Source organism: Dasypus novemcinctus, chromosome X (genome assembly GCF_030445035.2).
Source record: "Dasypus novemcinctus isolate mDasNov1 chromosome X, mDasNov1.1.hap2, whole genome shotgun sequence".
Classification (NCBI taxonomy): Eukaryota; Metazoa; Chordata; class Mammalia; order Cingulata; family Dasypodidae; genus Dasypus; species Dasypus novemcinctus.
Window position 1 is genome coordinate 182,817,161 of NC_080704.1, and position 20,977 is coordinate 182,838,137.

At 46.2% G+C, this 20,977-nt stretch overlaps 1 protein-coding gene and 1 pseudogene across 1 annotated transcript; both read left to right on the forward strand.

Annotated features, from left to right (window-relative positions):
• Positions 1–129: 129 nt before the first annotated feature.
• Positions 130–4,634, forward strand: CETN2 (centrin 2). The gene is made up of 5 exons (XM_004470135.5): positions 130–274; positions 1,507–1,665; positions 2,002–2,130; positions 3,495–3,632; positions 4,029–4,634. Exons 1-5 carry the CDS (start codon positions 272–274, stop codon positions 4,116–4,118), a joined length of 519 nt encoding a protein of 172 aa, XP_004470192.1. The 5' UTR covers positions 130–271; the 3' UTR covers positions 4,119–4,634.
• Positions 4,635–11,896: 7,262 nt separating this feature from the next.
• LOC101426350 (ornithine decarboxylase antizyme 1 pseudogene) lies at positions 11,897–12,543 on the forward strand (annotated as a pseudogene).
• The last annotated feature ends 8,434 nt before the right edge of the window (positions 12,544–20,977 follow it).

Here is a 20,977-nt window from a genome sequence, read left to right on the forward strand (position 1 = left end):
GGCCCGGCTCGGAGCTCGCTCAGCCAATCAGCGCTCGCGCCGAGATTTTGACCAATGAAACCCGGTCTCGGCCGCAAGCGCACCGCCTCCTGCCCGCGACCTGGGTTTTCCTGGGTTAACACCACCCACCTCTGCCTTACACCAATTGGGAGCGGTGGCGGCGAGCGGGCCACGAATGGGGAGCCGGGCCGCGCGCGCAGCGCTGTGGGAAAGGCGCCCAGTGAATGTGTAAGTCCGTTGCCATAACAACGGCTAGTGGAGTCCATCGGCGATGGTGAGTACGGGCGGCCGGGTGGTGCCCCGCATGCCGAGGCTGAGCTTTTTCCAGGCCCCGGCCGGGCGACGCTGCCTCTCCTGCGCGTCTCTGGGTTTGGCGCACCCCTGCTTCCTCTGAGCTGTGTACCGGAAGGGTAGGGTAGAGACGCCGGCCGCCCCGCTGGGCCTGTGCTTTGCTCCCCTTCCTCCCGTTACTCACAGCCGGTCCCCAAACTCTCCGGGCTCCCCCAGCCTGCCATGGGCTCCCCTCGGCCCCCTCGGCTACTGTTCCTGGGTAAAGAACACTCAGGTTTCTCGCAGGGCTCGACCCCTCTCAGACTCTTGCCAACAGGCAGCCTAGCTCTACAGAAGTTTCTTCACAGAGCTGGGGGCAGCCTTATGGTCTTGTTTAACACGTATTTAAAAATTTAAACGCAAAGACATTCGTGAAACGCGTTGAGCTTCTTGGAGAAGGCACAAATGTGCCTAGATGATTTATTTTTAAGTCTCAAACCTGAGACAATATAAATCCAAACAGTGTGGTAACATTTGGCAAACCACAAAGTCAGAGTCTTTAGAGGGAAGCCGAATACCTCGAGTGGATGTTTTGACATTTCCAGAACTAGGATCCGAGCCCCCATTCAGGAGAGCTGGTTGTTTCTACAGTGACAGAGGCAGCTCATTGGCTGGCTCTCTTTTGGATGATTTTCAGTAAGAGGTGTCCAAAAGAACAAAAGACCCCTTTTACCTCTAGAAGTAATAGCAAAGAAGAAGAGGAAGGGAGGATAGAGGTACATGGGGTGGGGAGGTGAGGCAAAGGGGTAAGGAGGGCCGACTCTTCTAAGATGCCTTTGACAGTTCTTTCCAGAATCAGTCGAACTGGTGGAGCACTTCTCTGAGCTACGGGGCGGGGATGGGGGTGCACCCGGCCATGTTCTTAGACATGCTAGTAAATGTATTTTTCACAGTGGTTTCTGGAGGGAGGTTTAGCTCCAATCTAATGATGAGGCTGTGGAGGCTTGGAAAAGTCAATTAGCTTCCTTTATCCACAAAGATAGTAAGCGACTTTGGCTTAAAATTCATTTTTCTTTCCAGTGAATCCTCTTATCTTATCTGCCCTGATATGCAAAGCTTTAGGATTGGCTAGTACAAAATATTGTAGAAATAGATATGGTTGTCTGCAACTGGCTTGTGTAATATATGGACTATGTTATGTCATCTTGGGGTTATGTGTTTGCATAATGTCAAAAGGCCTCCAGCTTTAAGAAGGCCAATATGGCATCAGCTGCCCAGCGAAAAAGGATGAGTCCTAAGCCTGAGCTCACTGAGGAGCAGAAGCAGGAAATCCGGGAAGCTTTTGATCTCTTTGATGCTGATGGAACTGGAACCATAGATGTTAAAGAACTGAAGGTAAGCACTATCTGTTTCTGCAATACTGCCTTGACTTCCCCTTGCCCCTTTACTTTTTCCCTGTCTTCATTTTCATCACCTCTCTATACCTGTTTCCCTCTTCTCCCTGCCCAGAGTACTAAGGGAGGTTGCTCTGTGGTTTGTTTTCCTGTCTACCTCCGTCAAGTGTTACTGAGTCAAACTGATTACAGATATCAGCGAGATCACTGCTAGAGTGTGCCTCAGTCATTTGAAATTTATTGTATCAGATATTGACTTAATGTTGTCTACACTGCCATTTTTGCTCCCACTTGGTTTAGATTTGCATATTGAGTTGGCATCCCGTTTTCATTGTAGGTGGCCATGAGGGCATTGGGCTTTGAACCCAAGAAAGAAGAGATCAAGAAAATGATAAGTGAAATTGATAAGGAAGGGACAGGAAAAATGAACTTTAGTGACTTTTTGACTGTGATGACTCAGAAAATGGTAAGTGAGTGAAGAGTAATACTGCTATCACTTATTCTTGCTATATTATCTTTTTCTAGCTGACATGTTGTATTAGTCAGCCAAAGGGGTGCTGATGCAAAATACCAGAAACTGATTGGTTTTTATAAAGGGTATTTATTAGGGATAGGAGCTTACAGATACCAGGCCATAAGGCATAAGTTACTTCCCTCACCAAAGTCAATTTTCCTGTGTTGGAACCAGATGGCTGATGACGGCTCTGAGGGTTCAGGCTTCCTGGGTTCCTCTCTTCCAGGGTCTTGTTTCTCTCTGGGTTCAAGGTTTCTTCCTTCCTGGGACTGGCTTCTCTTTCCTCTTTGAGCTTACTTCCATGGGCTCCGGCTTAAGGCTTCAGCATCAAACTCCGACATCAAAACTCCAACATCAAAAACCCCTCAACTCTGTCCTCTGCCATGCCTTTTATCTGCCCTAATGACGTAGCCCAATCAAAGCCCTAATCGTAACTTAATCATGCTCAGGTAAAGACAAGGTTACAAACATATTCCAATATCTATTTTTGGAATTCATAACTATCAAACTGCTACACATGTCAATACAGTAACTTGAGGCAGTACAACCTAGAAACACCAGCAATATTAAAATTCCTCACCTGTTTACAGTACAAAGTACCTCCCATCATCAGATCTCTGAGTTAGAATTTAAGTCCCTCCCTGAACTCAAACCCTCAAACTCAAGGTGTTTTACCCTACTGTGACTCTGGGACCTTGAAGAAAGCCAAGTAGAACCTTAATTCCTAATTCTTGGTCTAAAATTCTATATTTTCTCAGGTAAAATTCTCAGTTTTTAGTGTCTTTCCTTCAATGAAGTAATTTCCGTATTTAGATTCACATATGGAGTGAAGTCCATATACTTTAAAGTTTGAAATTCTTTTCTCTGGTTTTTCATCTCTATGTGGCCTCAGCCCTAGGGTGGCTCACTCAGAAGCTTGCATAGGGGATGTAGTTCTTTCCACACTTCCAGGGTCTAATTCATACAATCCCTACTCTCTCAGGAGTCACGCTTTTAAAAGGTCCCCAAACAAGTCCTTGTGCCTGTTTCTTAAGATTTCTTGGCTTATGCACCAAGCAGATGCCTCTTCCTTCTGAACCCTGAGCTAGTTTTGAAATGGTTGTGGGAGTCAGATAGGGAGCAAAGTCGCCTCAGCTTGGCGAGCCTGGCTTACCAACCGTGGCCCTGAGGTCAAAATGGGCTTCCTAACACTTGAGCCAGTTTGAACTGGAGTTACATTATTGAAAAAGGGAGGGTGCTTGGACTGTGGTGGGTTCCAGGATATGAGTAACCGCGACACTTCCCTTCTCATATATTTTTATGTTTTGTTTATTAAGTCTGAGAAAGATACCAAAGAAGAAATCCTGAAAGCTTTCAAGCTCTTCGATGATGATGAAACTGGGAAGATCTCTTTCAAAAATCTCAAACGTGTAGCCAAGGAGCTGGGAGAGAACCTCACTGATGAGGAGCTGCAGGTCTGTAAAGTGCCAGGCAGGATTATACTTTCTCTTTCAGGGAAAGCCAGTGTTCGCTTGCCCCTCTGCTGACCACTTAATATCAAGGAGTGATAATCTGACATTTATGGACTCTCCTACCAGGAAAATGCACATATGTACAATTTGACTTAGAATTTTAGGCTTTATAGATCCCCCTAGTCAAGATGTTCTTCAAGTTCCTCCCTTCCTGGTGATATGCACGACAACATATGACCCAGGTTTCCAATAACTTCCCAGGAATTGAGCTCTTATGAAAAGCCACGCATTTCCTATGGGCTGACTCCATTGTGTCTTCACGGAGCATTATTAAAAGCCTATCGCTTCCTTGATTTTTAAGTACAAATTAATCGAACCTGAATCCTTTCTGTCATGCAGGAAATGATCGACGAAGCAGATCGAGATGGAGACGGAGAAGTCAATGAGCAAGAGTTCCTGCGGATCATGAAGAAGACCAGCCTGTATTGAAACCAATCTCATCTTTTCTACAGCAAGCACATGGAAGTAGATTTAGCACCTGTCATTGTGTGAAATCTCTTTAGGGAGCAAAGTCGTTCTTCCCCACTGACCTTTCTCTATAACTTTAGGAACAACCTTCGTTTTCTGTGTTAGACTTTCAAAAGTGTCCTTTGATGTTCACAGTCTTTGTAAAATGACCTGCTGATCGTTTTCATTCTCAGAAGCAGAACATTAGATCAGAGTCAAGGGTCTTAAAAATTCCATCCACCTGCTCTTTTGCCTTGCATTGATTGTTTCACTCTTATTGTGCATTTCAACCTCCATCCAAATGCAGAACGGCTTCTTAGACAAGCACTTGTACCTGTGTTGCCACGAGCAGCAGAGAGACAGCTCTTCTGTGGTTCTGGATTTTAGATAACACCTGAGCATCGTCTCTTTTATAAAGCCCAAAGGAATCTCTCTTGCATTTGGATATTTGCTTGTGCTATTGCTTTTATCTTAAAAATAAAGCCTTTCGTATTTTGAGTTGCTTTTCTCTAAGGATGAGTTGTGTGAAAGGCTGCCTGGCAAATATAAAACTCCTTCCCAGGTCATGGACATAAAATGACATGATTCTTTGCTATTTTCCTAACAGATTGTTTCTTGCCTTGTTTGTAAAGCTAGTAGAATTTCCATTTTGCCTTAAGCCTAAATGATGCTCTAAAAATACTTTGGCAAAGTGAAAAAGAGTCTCATTGGTAACTTGTACTTAGGCAAATATGGAGAGCCCAGGCTATTACGAGTTGCGTTCACTTAACTTCTGGTGAGTTGATTTGCTTGTGGTGGCTCCTGGAAACCTGGAGTTGGGTTAGACTGAGTGACCTTGTCCAGCGCCTTCCTGGCCCTCTAAGGATGACTTGCAAGAGAAGCCCTGGGCGAGGGTAGGGAGCCAGAAGGGGCAGGGGCTATGGAAATTGAAAAACCACCACAATGGGATTTCCTCTGTCCTCCCCAGTGGGCAGGCAGAGAACTGGGTTTGTAAACTTCTGGGTGCCTTCCAACCCCTGGGGATAGATTGCCAGATTTAGCTAATAAAAAAAGGACACCCAGGTAAATCTGAATTGCTGAGAACCAGTGACTACTTTTTCAACGTTAAGGATGTCCCATTTGGCAGTTCTGTTGTTAATTCGTTATTTCTACCACTCAAGTAGCTGGGCATCCTGCATTTGAACTGACAGCCCTAGCTGGGGAGCACTTCGAGGCACAATCCTGGGGCTTCGTCCCTGGAGCCTGGCATCCTGGAGGACTTGGGTGCCCCACCCCCCAACAAATGCCATGCAGAGGGACTGCAGTTTGGGCAACACTGCAGGGAAAGCACAGACCAGTCCAAGACCTGGGTCTTCAAACAGGCCCTTGGCTGAGGGTTGGGGGTGAGCTCCTTCTCTGGGTACTTCAGTTCCTTTGTACAGTGGGGGAAGGAGTTGTGCTTATCCCAGAATTGATGAGGGTCAGGTGAAAACTTAGAGCTAGGGCCTGGCTTTGGGGTGTTGGAGAAGGAGGTTTATCAGAAATGTTAGTGCTCACTCCTTCCTTTGTCATGGTTATTATGTAAGCTCTTAAAATGTGGGTATGCTAAGCCTTCTCCTCGCCCCCCCAGATGGCTCCCTTGTCTGTTTGCTCGTTGTTTTTGCTCGTTGACTTTTCATTGTCTGCTCGTTGTTTGTCTTCTTTAGGAGGCACTGGGAACTGAACCTGGGACCTCCCATGTGGGAGGCAGGCACTCAACTGCTTGAGCCACCTCGGCTACTACATGAAACCTTTTTGGTAAACTTTCCCAAAAGTCGAGCTGGCAGTTTCTCCTGGAAGGATTTGACCTTTGTTGCATTGCTGTTTTCTAACAAAAGGCATATAATCTGATGAAAGCTATTTTGGAAAGGAGGGAAAAGCCCTGGGCATTACCTCCCACTTCTCTGTTAACTGTGACCCTGGACATCTCCTTATCTCCTTGCTTAGGGTTCCCAGAAATGAAATAAAGTCTCTCAGGGATCTTGGGGGCACAGGGAGCATGGTGAGGAAGCTGGGGATGCAAAGCATACAGCGTTCACCCATATCTGTGCCCAGCATCCATGGGAACAGAGATGGATAAGCTGTCCAGTGAAGAGGATGGGAACAGAGAGGGAGCAGAATGAGGTGATGTGAGACCGGGCCACAGATGTTGGTGGACTCAGGAGGATGGGGAAGGAGAGGGAGAATGGGATACATGTGGGGCAGGTGTGTGGCAGTAAGGGAATCGGGGTGGGAGAGAAAGCAGATTTCAGAGCCAGTTAGGCTGGACCAGAGTGATGTAGGGGAGCAGCTGGTAGGGAGGTGAGGGAACTGATTTCAGTTCATGTGTGGCTGTCCCAGATGGTTTGGGATGTTGGGGGATTTGGGACAGAGGGGTAGCAGTGGTAGGGTCTTGTGGAGATGGATCAGACAGCCATGAGTAGGGGGGTGTTGGACATTGAGAGCTGGAGGGGGAGTGGGAAGGGCAGGAGAAGAAGGAGCTGTAGGAGAGTGGCTGGCCCATCGGGCCTAACCCAAAAGTCAGGGAGTGTGTGGGTGAGGGCATGGTGGTGGCCAAGGCCAGTTCATCTTGGGCCTTGTGGACCTCCTTCATGACTCAGGGACATGCTAAATGTGATGGGGAACTTCGCGGGTCACCTTGGCTGTGGTGTTCAGGTGTTTGACCTTTTGTCAATAGGAGGGTATCTTGTAGGTGGAATTCGTGCTTGTCATCAGTTGGTCACATCCATAGTCAATAAAGGAGCTTGCCCTCGGCAGCATGGGGAGTCTCAGCCCATCAGTTGGAGGGCTTCACAGCCAGAATTTTCTCTCAGTTTTGGCACTAGTTCTTTTTTTTTGAGAGAGATGTTTTTGTTTTTGTGTTAGGTTTATTTATTTATATATATATTTATTTATTTAATTTCTCTCCCCTTCTCCCCCCGCCCCCCGCCCCGGTTGTCTGTTCTCTGTGTCTATTGGCTGCATCTTCTTTGTCCGCTTCTGTTGTCAGTGGCGCAGGAATCCGTGTTTCTTTTTGTTGTGTCATCTTGCTGTGTCAGCTCTCCTTGTGTGTGGTGACATTCCTGGGCAGGCTGCACTTTATTTCGCGCTGGGCAGCTCTCCTTATGGGGTGTACTCCTTGCGCATGGGACTCCCCTATGCGGGGAACACCCCTGTGTGGCAGGGCACTCCTTTCGCACATCAGCACTGCGTGTGGGCCAGCTCCACACGGGTCAAGGAGGCCCAGGGTTTGAACCACGGACCTCCCATGTGGTAGGCGGACGCCCTAACCACTGGGCCAAGTCTGCCGCCTCGGCATTAGTTCTTGCCAGAATTCCCAGCCAGCCAGCTTCCCCTGGGGAATTCAGACTTAGGACTTCAGCATCACCTTTTTAATTTTTCTCTAGTATTTCATTGTATCAGTGTACCATATTTATTTATCTAGATTGATATTTGTTTTTTTTCTAGTTTGAGTTTGCATAAATACAGCTATGAAAATTTTTGTATGTTGCTTCAAAAGGAGATATGCACTCATTTTTCTTAGGTATAGATATAGATGTGAGATTATTGGAATATAATTTAAGATTATATTTTTGCTCTTTTTGATTGGGCTGTTGTCTTTTTATTTTTATTTTAGTAATTCTTTATGAATTCTGTATATAAATTTTTGGCATATTACTGTATTGTGACCATTTTCTCCCTGTCTTTATTATTATTCCCTTAAGAGTATCTTTTTATTCTCTTATCTCTTTTGATGTACATATGTATTTAGTTTTAATGATACCTAATTTATCTTTTTTTTTCTTTTATGATTAGGTTATTTGCATCCAGGTTAAAACATTTTTGCAAACTCCAATATCATGAATATTTTTCCTAGGATCTTTGTTGTTTTACCTTTCTCATTTAGGTATATGGTCCATCTTGAATAATTTATGTTGTGAGTTAGGGATTTTATTAGTCAGTCAAAGGGGTACTGATGCAAAGTACCAGAAATCTGTTGGCTTTTGTAAAGAGTCTTTATTTGGGGTAAAAGCTTACAGTTACAAAGCCCTAAAGAGTCCAACTCTTTCTCACCAAAGTCATTTGCCAAGTATTGAAGCAAGATCGTGGGCGATCTCTACCTGGTCTCTCCTTCCTCTTTCCTCTTAAGGCTCCGTGGGTCCAACTTCTTCCGTCTCAGCTGTAGGCTGGCATAGGACTTGTCTCTCTTCCCAGGGCTTTAGCTGTTTAAGTCTTCTGTCTGTCACATGGCAGGACCAAAATGACCAAGTTCTCTCCTCTTCTGTGTCTGTGGAACTGGCCTTCTTTCTGTGGTACAGCAGCACCTTTATGGGAATTTCTGCCCCCCTCCCCCCCAGTCATGTGAGCCAATTCCTCACCAATAATGTCCGTCCCTTTTTCATGAAAGCAGTTGTAGGTTTACAGCAACATCATGCAAACAGTATGGAATTCCCATATACCCACTGTGTTAGTTTCCTAGGCTGCTCTAGTAAATACCGTGAAACGTGTTGGCTTAAACATGGGAATTTATTGCTCAATTTTGAGGCCAGATCAAGGCATCATCAAGGTAATGTCAAAGACTGGCTGCCAGCCCGTGGTGTTGTCTCCTGGTCTCTTCCTTCTGTTCTGGGTTCTGTTCCAGCTTCTTCCTGTCGGTCTGTCTGTCTGCCTCTCTCTCTCTTCATTCTGTTTATAAAGGGCTCCAGTAAGAGGATTTAAATCCCATCCTGGATGAGGTGGGTCTCACCTTAACTGAAGTCACCTCACCAAAAGATCCTCCTTACCCTGGACTCTGACCCACAGGAATGGATTAGCTTTAAGAACATATTTTTCTGGGGTATATACAGCTTCAAACCACCACACCCCCTTTTACATTCTATTATTAACATTTTGCATTAGTGTGGTAACTGTTACAATTCATGAAACAGTGTTATTATAATCATACTATTAACTTTAGCCACCTGTTTGCATTAGAATTCACTTTTTTCGTTGTCCAGTTCTTTGGCTTTGTGTGTCTGTTTGTGGTAACTCATATACAACCTAAAATTTCTCTTTATACCCCTTTTCGAATATACAATTCAGTGATGCTGACTAAATACCCAAAGTTGTGCCTCCGTCTTTATTACCCAGACTTTTCCATCACCCCAGACAGAAACTCCATACCAATTGTGTGTATGTGTGTATGTGTACACAGGATGAAAACCTCCTGTTGGTCCTATTTCTCTGGGGAACCCTGACTAATGAAAAGGCTTCCTTGGAAGAACGGTTCCGTGACTTAGTCTTTTCTTTATTCCAAAGTGTTAAAAACCACCATGAACCCTGGATTCTGTCCTTAGACATACTCAGGCTTAGTCTAAGAAGCATCTAGGAAGTTGTTTAAATGAAGAAAGTAGTTCAGTGCCTGTCACAGCAGGCCGTGTTGACAAGACATTGAAATGCAGATCAGCTGCTCCAGGAGGCCTCTCAAGGTCCTTTCACTCCCTGTGAGAGTTTACATATTTTTGGTTTCAGCTGTTTTGATTTGTAAAATTCGACAGATCAAAAAGAAAATGCACCTTTGAACATTTTCTCTTGGTTAACCTCTTCTTTAGGAAACCTAGTAGTTAGACTCTCAGGTCCTAACCTAGGCCTTTAGAGGACTGTCACTTGCACCTGGGGGCATCTCCACCAGCTACTGGGAGAGGTTCCTCCCAGATTAAATCAGGCTGGGAGAGGAATGCTCACCTTCTAAGCCCCAACCTCAAGAGCCCAGATCTGCTGTCTTTCCTTTGGCCGAGCCCCAAACTCAATCCTGGGCCAGCTCTTCTCCTCTTGAGGGAGCCTCTGGTTTCAACTGCAACCTCACTCCAGGGCTTCTTGACTTTATTTTGTACACCAATCACATTTTAAAACACTACAACTTTTGCAGCACACTCAAAGGGAGTCATAGACTCACAACAGCATTGGGATTTAGCAGCAATTGCAGCTCACATTAGTCCAGCCAAAAACAGCCTCCTTGGATTTGCTGAGAACTTTGTCCTGCCCTCTTGTGATGCTGTCCACAAACTACCCTTGTTTTGAGCCCATTGTGCTGAGTCTCTCACAAGTTGCTCTCCACTCTCCTTGTGACCTGCTCAGTTCCACGTTCTACATGGCAGAAGTTGCTGGGGTAGTGTGTGCCTTCAATTGTAGCGAACACAATGAGCATGCTGGATCACAGCTGGGAAGCAGTGACAGCATCTGCTTTGCCATTCTGTGACATTGTTGAAAATGATAATTCTTCACAGATGACCTAAATCTCCAACAGACGCCCCCCACCTCCACCATCGTGGGGACACCAGGCTCATTTGTAAGAACATCACCATGAGCACGGGATATATGTGGAATCGAAATCCCCCTCTTCCAGCTTTTCCACCGAGCCGCTGCCTTCTCTTCCCGACATCCCCTTTGTTGTGGCTCTCACCTTTTCTTTTTGATCACTTTGGTCTAGAGGCTGCTTGTCGTTTTCATTGCCTTTCTGCTCTTTGCCTTGAACAGCTAGTATGTCAGCAAGACTTTTCCTGCAGTGGCCCCTCTGCTTGATTCACCATTTCCTTTTCACTTCTGAAGCTAGGCATCTCAGTGCAGTTTTTTTTTTTAAATTTCTATTTTTTTTATTAAATTGTCTTTTTCTTAAGGTACATAGATCACAAAAAATGTGATCTATTAAAGAATATAAGAGGTTCCCACATTCCCCCCCCCCCCGACTCCACCTACATCAACAACCTCTTCCATCATTGTGGCACTTTCATTACATTCGTTGAATACATTTTGGAGTACTGCTACACCGCATGGATTATAGTTAACACTAGTATATACACTCTCCCCCAGTACATTCAGTGGGTTATGTCAGGATATATAATGTCCAGCATCTGTCCCTGCAATATCATTTACGACTACTTCAAGTTCTGAAAATACCCCCACATCGCATCTCTTCTTCCCTCTCCCTGCCCTCAGCAGATTGTGACTTTGATGTCATATTTAAGAGGTCATGAACATTTTCTCCTGTTTGCATTAAAATTTTGCTCTTGCATTTTGGTCTATGACCAATCCTTAACTAATTTTTACTGGCTTTATTTGTGTGCACTATATGTTTTGCTTGTGGATATCCATTTGTCCCAGCACCATTTCTGGAATTAAAAAAAAATAAACACAAAAACACTCTGGACTTTCCCCCACTGACCTGTTTGAGAACTTTCATTTGTTGAAAATCAACAGGTAATGTAAAAAATAGCCTGAACAGTTTTGAAAAAGAACAAAGTTGGAAGACTTATGCTATCTAATTTCAATTTTATTATAGGCATGGTAATCTAGACAGGGGGATACAGGCACAAGTTAGGCATGTATCAACAGAACAGAATCAAGTGTTCAGAAATAAATCCTTACATTTCAGTGCAGATTTGCATTGCTGTCGTGGCTTCCTCGCTGCTCCTTCTTTCCTGTCTTTGCCCAAGAGCATCTGATCTACCGTCCCGCTGATGGAAGGAGTATGGCCTTTGGATTCAGTCATACCTGCTTCAACTCGCTCATGCTCACCATCTGTGACCCTCTGGAGCTTTCGAGTCCTCATCTAGAAAACTAGGGTTAAAAGGAACTAAAGAATGTCAGGTGCCCAGCACCTGATGGGCACGCAATGCAGTGTCCCACCAGCCTTATAACTTTTCTGCCTATGGCGAACAGCTGTAGCTGTGGCAGCGCGGAGTCAGGCAGCAGATGTTTTCCTGGCTTCAGACCCCAGCAGCCGGATGGTGAAATCCTCCCTGCGGCGGATCCTCAACAGCCACTGCTTGGCCAGAGAGAAGGAGAGGGATAAAGCCAGCGCCACCGCGGCGGACGCGGCAGCGAGAGAGTCTCCCTTAACGGCTGCAGTAACCTGAGTCTAGGGTCTCGGTGGTGCTCCTGATGCCCCTCACCCACCCCGGAAGATCCCAGGTAGGTGAGGGGATAACCAGAGGGAGCCCAGTCTTTCAGCTAAGTGATTTTACTCGGATAATCGGCTGAATGTCACCGAGGAACTAACGTCTAATAACAAGACGAGACTCACCGTCCAGCCCTATCTCCCCGGCAGGCTCGTGGGCTGGCGCGGCGCCGAGCAGCAGCGGCCTCTACGTCGAGATCCCCGGGGGCGCCCTGCCCGCCGGCAGCAGGGACAGCTTTGCAGTCCTGCTCGAGTCGGCCGAGGAGCAGCTCCACATCGACCACGTCTTCATTTGCTTCCACAAGAATGGAGACGACAGAGTCGCCCTGCTCCGCCCCTTCAGCTTTCTGGGCTTTGAGATTGTGAGATCGGGGCACCCCCTTGTCCCCAAGACACCCGACGCCTGCTTCATGGCCTACACGTTCGAGAGGGACTCCTCGCCACAGGAGGAGTAGCGGGCGTGCGTCCTCAAAGTCCCCAGAGCTTCGCGGCTGCCTGTGAGGGAGTCTGGCGATGGTGTCTGTTTAACGTTGCGCTTTGGGGCGTCGTGGCGTCCCCTGCTACGCTGGCAGGAGGCCACGCGCCAGACTCATCCACCTCTGGGCTTGCCCGCATGATGTGATTCTGCAAAAAAATGCTCATTCCAAATTAGATATATATATATATATATATATATATATATATACACACACACACACACACACATATAAATACATACATATACATATATATATGTATATATATAAAAAAGAGGATCCCATATTACCCCCCCACTCCCTTCCTCCCACATCAACAACCTCTTTCATCATTGTGGCACATTCATTGCATTTGTGAATACATTTTGGAGCACTGCTGCACCGCATGGATTATAGTTTACATTGTAGTTTACACTCTCCCCCAGTCCATTCAGTGGGTTATAGCATATATGTAATATCCAGCACCTGTCCCTGCAATATCTTGTAGGACAGCTCCAAGTCCCAAAAATGCCCCCACATCACATCTCTTCTTTACTCTCCCTGCCTTCAGCAACTACCGTGGCCACTTTCTCCACATCAATGCTATAGTCTCACTGTAGTTTTGATTTGCATTTCCTGAAGAGCTAGGCTCATGGCATCTGCAAATAGGGAAATTTTTACTAGAAATTTCCAGTCTCCTAGAGGTTTTATGTCTGACCTCATCCTACTCTCTTACTGAAAAGCTTTCTGTGTTCTTTTAAGGGTCCTGACCAGCATTCCCGAGGAAACAAACCCAATCTTGGACTGTATGCCATGGCACTCACTGCTCAACTCTTTGTGACATAGTGTACATGGGAAGATATTTGTGCAATCCCTTATACAAATAGTTTCAAAAGGTGCGCCAATGACTACGAAATGAGTCGGAAAGGCACGGGGGAAAAGCAGGAGGAGGGGCAGAGTGATGGGGTCATTTCTAACCTGCTGTATTTAGTTTAAGGGAAATGCTTGTAGGACAAAGCTGGCGAAGGGCCAAGCCAGTCATACCTGAAAAGACAGCAGCTTGTGGGGGCCCCAGTGCAGTGGTGGGAAACGTCTCCACGGCTGGCTCTACCTCTGCTAGTGAGCCACTTCTGGCAGGTTAACTGAAATGCTCCTCATCTGAGTTAATAGATCTAAAGCACGGAGAACAGGTCCTGGCAGATGATGGGCATTCAATAAATATTTGTTGAATGAACACATTTCAGAATTTGGCTACGATCCTAAACTAGAGGGTTCCAGAGTTACATCAGTCATCCACTGTTGCAGTTTTGAGGTCACTTGGGGCACTTAGATACCATGAACCACCAAGAGAAGCTCTTTGAGCCTTCTGAAAGCACACGCAACTTCTGTGTGTGGGGGTGGCAGGGGGGTGGCAATTGGTTCAGGCATCACCTGTCCACACAGTCTTCCCCTGAGGAGTGCCCGCTTCCTTGCTTTGTCCTGTGATGCTGCTTGGGGGCTACACTGGGACATGAGGATCTTTGTCCCTGTCTAGACACCGCCACCAGCCCTTGGCTTCTGGGAGCCTCAGGGATCCACCAAGCTCACCACACTGCAGGATCCCCCGCCGCCCATCCCCCTCCCCTCCAGCGGTTTCAGTTGGAAGATCAAACTTCTCGAAGGAAACTTGCCCACAAAAAGGACTTGGGATTCTCTTTCAAGAAATGACTCTCTTCCTTACTTAGACTAAGAGGCCTTTTACTTCTCTGGTTTCAGCGTTTGTTGAAAGCCTCAATTCATTTTGGGCTTTAGCCTCCCTGACACACTTCTCTGGGATTCACATCATTGTGAATCTGTTCTCTCCTTCTCTCTTTTGCATTTGTTAATTTATTCATGCCTTTAGCAAATGCTTAGTGAGTGCCTATTCTGTTCCAGGCCCTTCAGTGAACAAAATCAAGTCCTTAGCCTTGTGGGGTTTACAGTCTAGTAAAGGAAACAGACAGAAAAACAAGTTAACACATAGAAATAATAGCAGCAGAGGAGATGAGGGCTGTTAAGGAAGTAATGCAGGGTAAGGAATGGACAAAGGATGGAGAGAGTGTGATTTTAGACAGAGTGGTCAGGGAAGGCTACTTTAAGGAGGTGACATTAGAGCAAAGACTAGCAAGAGGTGCAGGGAGCCAGTCATATGGATATCTGGGGAAAGAGTGCCAGGCAGAAGGAACAGCAAGTGCAAAGGGCCTGAGGCTGCAGCAGCTTGGCATGAGTGAGGGGCTGCCTCACATGGCTGTAGCACAGTGAGCAAAGTGAAAAGTGACAGGAGAGGAGGTTGCAGAAGGTGGCAGGGTGGTCAAGTAGGCCTCGTCAATCCCATAAGGGAGGGTTACATTCTATGGGTGATGGGGAGCCATCACGAGGTTTGCATTGGAAAGTCTCATGCTGGTCGCTGTGCTGAGGAGAACCTCTGGGAGTGAGGGTGGAGTATGTGTCTTTACATCCTGAGCTTATTTCGAGGCCTCCGCGCACAGTCACAGGGTGGGCTTTTTTTTTTTTAACCTTGTTTGGGCTATTTGAGATTAGGACATTTCTGGGGCAACTTTTGCTCTAAAATTCAAAGTGATGGAGGCAGATTGCCCCTTTTTCGGATGCCGGTCTTCCAGCAGCCACCTTCCCTTTTAAAGTCTCTAGTAGTACAGCCACTTTGTGCTGTGATCTGCCTTCTCAGGTTCTCGTAGTCTAACCCCATGCCTGACAGCTGCCCAAGCTTGTCTCTTGTCATAATGAACAGCCAAACTGCCATTATCGTTTCCACCACCATCGTTCTGCCCATTTTCTCATCCCTAGTCAGTTCTCTCTTGCTGGTCTGACTTAATAGATCACTCTAGGGCCAGCAACCTACAATTCCCAGACCTAGGATTTCCCAAACTAGTACCTGACGAATAGAAGGACATGTCTTTGGGTTTATAGAGGACCCGGTCCAGTCCTTGCATTTCACAAATAAAGCGGCTGAGGGTTGGGGAGGTTGGGCATGGAAGCTGAGACTCACATCCACAGTTTCTGACTCAAAAGTCCATCATGCTCTTTCTACTCTAAGCAAGATGATGTGCTCATTGTTTCAATTAGTCTAAATGCTTTTCAAGGAAGGTGGGAGGGTTGGGTCCATTCTCTTTCTTTCTGCTTGGGCTTGCAGGATTTCTTCATTTTTCTTGCTCAGTTTAAAAAAATTTTTTTTAAACATTTTTATTTTTTAATTTTTAAAATTTTGAATGTACTTATATTTATTGTCCAACATTTACCTTTTTTACACTTTTTAAAAATTAAAGTTAATAGATCACAAAGAATGTTACTTTAAAAAATGTAAAAAAACATAAAAAACATAAGAGGTTCCCATATACCCCATTCCCCATCTCCCACCCCATCATTTTTGTAAATTGTATTTTTTGAAAATATATACATCACAAAAAAGGTTACATTAAAAAATAAGAGGTTCCCATATACCCCCTCCTCCCCGCACTCCTCCCACATCAGCAACCTCCTCCATCATTGTGACACACTCATCGCACCTGGTGAACACATTTTGGAGCTCTGCTGAACCACATAGGTGAGAGTTTACCCAGCTTGGCCAGCAGGGAGCAGCCTCTCACCAAACATCGCCTGGTTTCCAAGTTGGAACCTTGAAAAGGAAGATCTTTCTGAATAATATTTTTTTTTCTTCAAACAAAAGGGTATAATTTCAGAGAGGGGAGCATAAAGAGTTGCTGGAATACGTAATAGGAAGAGGTCAGCCCAGCAGAGGCCTGAGACCTCCTAGGAAATGCATTCTGCATGACCAAATTCCCAACGCAGCTTGCTCTTCCTGGACACTGCTGGGTGAAGCTGGAGGACCAGAATTCAGAAGTGGAGGTGCCTTCACAGGAAGAACAGGGAGATGGGCAGAAAGGACAAAAACTGACATTTGTGACATGCTGTACATGGACACTTACTTGACATAAATGCAGAGAACAAGGTCTGTAAACTTTTAGCAGTGGTTATCTCTGGAGCAGGGAGGGAACTTGGAGGGGTTCCACCAAAAGGGGCTTCCACCTCTTACTCTGTTTCTGGGTTTGAATTTCTTGAAACAATACACATTCATGTAAGACTTTCGTATTTAAAAATATTATTAAGAGACTGGTGTGTTATACTATTAGATCCAGTCAGACCCTTTCACCAAGGGGCAAAGAGTTAGTGCCAGGAACTTAATTTTCAGGGGAGTGCATTTGTGTGGAATGGCAGATGCTGAGGATGTTCCTAAAAGCTGGCACATGAAAGTGAGAGAGTCTACAACTGCCAGCAGGAGAGTCCCATTCATCTGCTCCATGAGATCTAAGCCCCCTCTCAATTAGAGGTGGAGTGGGCATCACCATCCCAGAATCCTCAGGACTGGGGAATGTGGTATTCTACCGTAGACTTATTGGAATTCTAGCAATGGAAAAAATTATTTCATTGATGTGGAGGCAGTGGCCACGGGAGGTGCTGAAGTCAGGAGAGGGACAAAAAGGTGTAATACAGGGAAGCGGACTTGGCCCAATGGATAGGGCATCTGTCTACCACATAGGAGGTCTGCGGTTCAAACCCTGGGCCTCCTTGACCCGTGTGGAGCTGGCCTATGTGCAGTGCTGCCCTGCGCATGCGTGTCCCCCACATAGGGAGCCCCACAGGCAAGGAGTGCTCCCCATAAGGAGAGCCGCCCAGTGTGAAAGTAAGTGCAGCCTGCCCAGGAATGGCGCCGCACACACGGAGAGCTGACACAGCAAGATGACGCAACAAAAAGAAACACAGATTCTCGGTGCTGCTGATAAGGATAGAAGAGGTCACAGAAGAACACACAGCGAATGGACACACAGAGCAGACAACTGGGGGAAGGGAGAGAAATATATAAAAATAAATATATTTTTAAAAAAGGTGTAATACAGGGAAATTTCAGGACTTGGAATTGTTCCTATGTGACATTGCAATGACAGATATGGGTCATTATATATATGGCCATAACCTACAGAATTGAGTGGGAGAGAGTGTAAACTATAATGTAAAATATAATCCACGCTTAGTGCCAGTGCTCCAAAATGTGTTCATCGATTGCAAGGAATATGCCACACTCATGAAAGAAATTATTAATGTGGAGAAGGCTGGGAAGTATGGGGAATGGAGCATATGGGAATCCCTTATAATTTTTAAATGTAACTTTTTATGTAATCTAAATATCTTTACAAAAATAAAAAAATAAAAACCAAACAAACAGCAATACAGTGTGGTAAAGGTACAGGAACCAACAACCGGACTCCTGGAACCGAAGAAAGAGCTGAGAGACAGAGCTGAGGGTCGGTGGAGATTATATTTCTGGGAGGGGTGGTCTTGAGAGTTGGTGTGAAATGATTCACACAGGTAGGCATGCATGGAGGGCTCACACATGGGTGTGCTTGTACTTTCCTTTTTTTCCAGGAAGATTCAAAGCAGCTTAAAAAGCTTCCTTCCAGATGACAAAATAAACAAACGCTGTAAAGAGGGAGAAAATGACCTTTTGGGACACTGAGGTAAAAGATGCATATAGATTTTCTATAACTCTCAAAATCCCTGTGAAACTGACTGCTTTAAACACTGGCGCTAACCTGATTTTAGCTACCTTGATCAACTAGTGCTGGGATATCGTACACCAATAATTCCTTTTTATGTAACTTGCTCTGAAATGTCACTGTTCAGGTGCAGACGCACATACCTTCCTGATGTTGCTCTGAAAATCACAAGGCCCCTGCTCCTTACTCCATGTATTTTGCAACAGCCTTTGACCACAGCCAATAAAACCTGACCTGAACGTTAGACGGACACTGTTCCGGCCTCAGAAGCAGATTCTCAGCCATCCAAGGATCTTGATTTCATTTCTCTAGTAATTTCTTCATCCTGACCCCAAATGTCCCTGCACGAGCCATCCCATGCTGCATGGACACTGAGCATTTTTTGGCATTTTAACACCCTGAAGCCTGTGCACAGTCATGTATTTATAATGTCCTCTTTTTTCCTTCTCTCCTTCCTATCCAGCTTAACTGGCAATCCCAGAGGGGAACCTTTTGTGACTGTCCCAGCCCTTGTCCTCTCAGCCATAACTCTTGTCCCATCTCCTCCAAAGATTTGAAGGATGCTTCAGATCTGCATCCTTGGGACCAACACGTGGTGTGGGAAGCTTTGTAGCAGAGAGGTAGGGATTACTATTTCCAACCCCAACTACTATTGTGACTTGGATGCCGATTACACGAAAGTATGCATTTGTCAAAATTCTCATCGAGTTGTACACTTGAGATCTGTGCAGTTTCTTATAGGTAAACTGTACCTTGCGAAGGCATTAATAAAAAAAGAAAGAAGAAGAAAAAGAACAACCATCCCTTCGACTACCTGCAGTTAGTTTTGCTTTCCAGGGGAGGGGCATGGCTTTCTTTGGAGCAATAGCTCCTTTTTTTAAAAAAAAACATTTTATTTTTATTTATTTAATTTATTATTTTTAAAAATTTCTCTCCCCACCCCTGTTGTCTGCTCTGTGTGTCCATTCACTGTGTGTGTTCTTCTGCGTCTCTTGTCAGGGGCACTGAGAATCTGTGTCTCTTTTTGTTACATCATCTTGCTGTGTCAGCTCTCTGTGTGTGCGGCACCACTCCTTGGCAGGCTGCACTTTTTTCGTGTGGGGTGGCTCTCCTTACGGGGCGCACTCCTTGCGCGTGGGGCTCCCCTACGGGGACACCCCTGTGTGGCACGGCACTCCTTGCCTGTATCAGCACTGTATGTGGGCCAGCCCTCCACACGGGTCAAGGAGGCCCGGGGTTTGAACCCTGGACCTCCCATGTGGTAGGAGGACACTCTATCAGTTGAGCCAAATCTGCTTTCTGATAGCTCCTTATGTAGGGAGACACCTGATCCCCTTGGAGGGAGTAAAAGAGAGAGCTCTGTTGCTCTCCCCCCATAAAGCAGCAGAATCTGGGATCTCTTGGTGCAGTCACTTCAGCACTCATGGGAGGCTGTGCCCCCATTGCTGAAGATGCCTTGTAGAAACCACTATGCTTAGTGACCTTTTTCAGAGGCCTTTCCCATCCACTCTTCTGTTCAGTCTTCAGGCCAATAAATGTCACTGTGGTCCCACAGGCCTTCTGTCAAAGGAGGCTGCCAGGGTGGCCAGCTTAATGGGGGGCAGAGGGTGCGTTGAGAAACTGGAACCCAGGCAGAAATGTGCTGGTGATGGGGCTGGAAGCCCTGTGCCCCAGGCCAGCTGAAGGGTGGGCGTGCCTGGGAAGGGCTCCAGTTGCTTGAAATCGGGCGATCTGGGATTCAACCCCACCTGGGCTTGGGAGTCAGACCCAGCTGGGTTCAAGGCCTGGCCTGGCCCAGGAGCAGCTTCACCTCTGGGCCAGGTCCTTAACCCCTCAGAGTTTCGGGTCCCTGCAACCCAGTCCCCAGGAGCCTGGCCTGCAGGAAGCCTCAAGAGATGGGTGTGCTGTGGTGCACGGGGCCTTTCCTGTGCACTAGAATTAGTGACGGAGAGACCAAGACATGGGAAGGATCCACTTTTTACAAGAGTCAGGGTGGTTGGGAGCTGACACCGTCTACCCTCTTTGGGGCCCCCTAAGACCTTGCAGTGCTGGTGCTGCTACCGTGCGCCATGGCCTTGCTGCCGCCTCCTCAGCCCTTATCCTTTTTATTTTTTAAATAAATTTTATTTGGTCAAATATATGACATGACCTCTGTTTTCCATTTTAGAATATTTTAAAATTTAGGTGGCATTAATTCCATTCATGATGTTGTGCTATCATCACCATTGTCCATGACCAAGAATTTTCCATCGCCCCCAGCAGAAGAAACTCTGTTCCCATTCAGCCATAAATTCCCATGCCGCTGGTAACCTCTCAGCTACTTTCCATCTGTGTGGATTTGCTTATACTAGATAGTGCATGTATGTGGACTCATACCATAGTGTCCTTTGATGTTTGCCTTATTTCACTCAACTTGTCTTCACAGTTCATTCACAGTGTTGCTCAGATTGAACCCTCATCCCTTCTTATGGCTAAATAATAATCTACTGTACGTATGTGCCATATTTGTTTATCCACTCATCTGTCAGTGGCCACTCGGGTGGCTTCTGCCTTTTGGTGAGTGTGGATAGTGCTTGGTCCACATTCTACTTGCATTTCCTTCATGCCATCGGTCTCCCCTACTGAAGCCCTGTTTCCTCCAACTCCGTGTTCAACCCCTAGAACAAGAGAGGGGACCGTGACTCTGGCCACCCTGCCTTTCTGCCCTGGGCACCCTGGGGATGCCTTCCCAGGTTGAGGGCCTGCTTGGGTCAAAAACTGCCAGCTGTTATTGCCTGAAAGGAGCCAAGGGGAAATGCAGTGGTCTCTAAGGTGTGCATCCTGATGCGTGAACTTGGCCAAGTTACATCGACTCCCTAGAGGTCA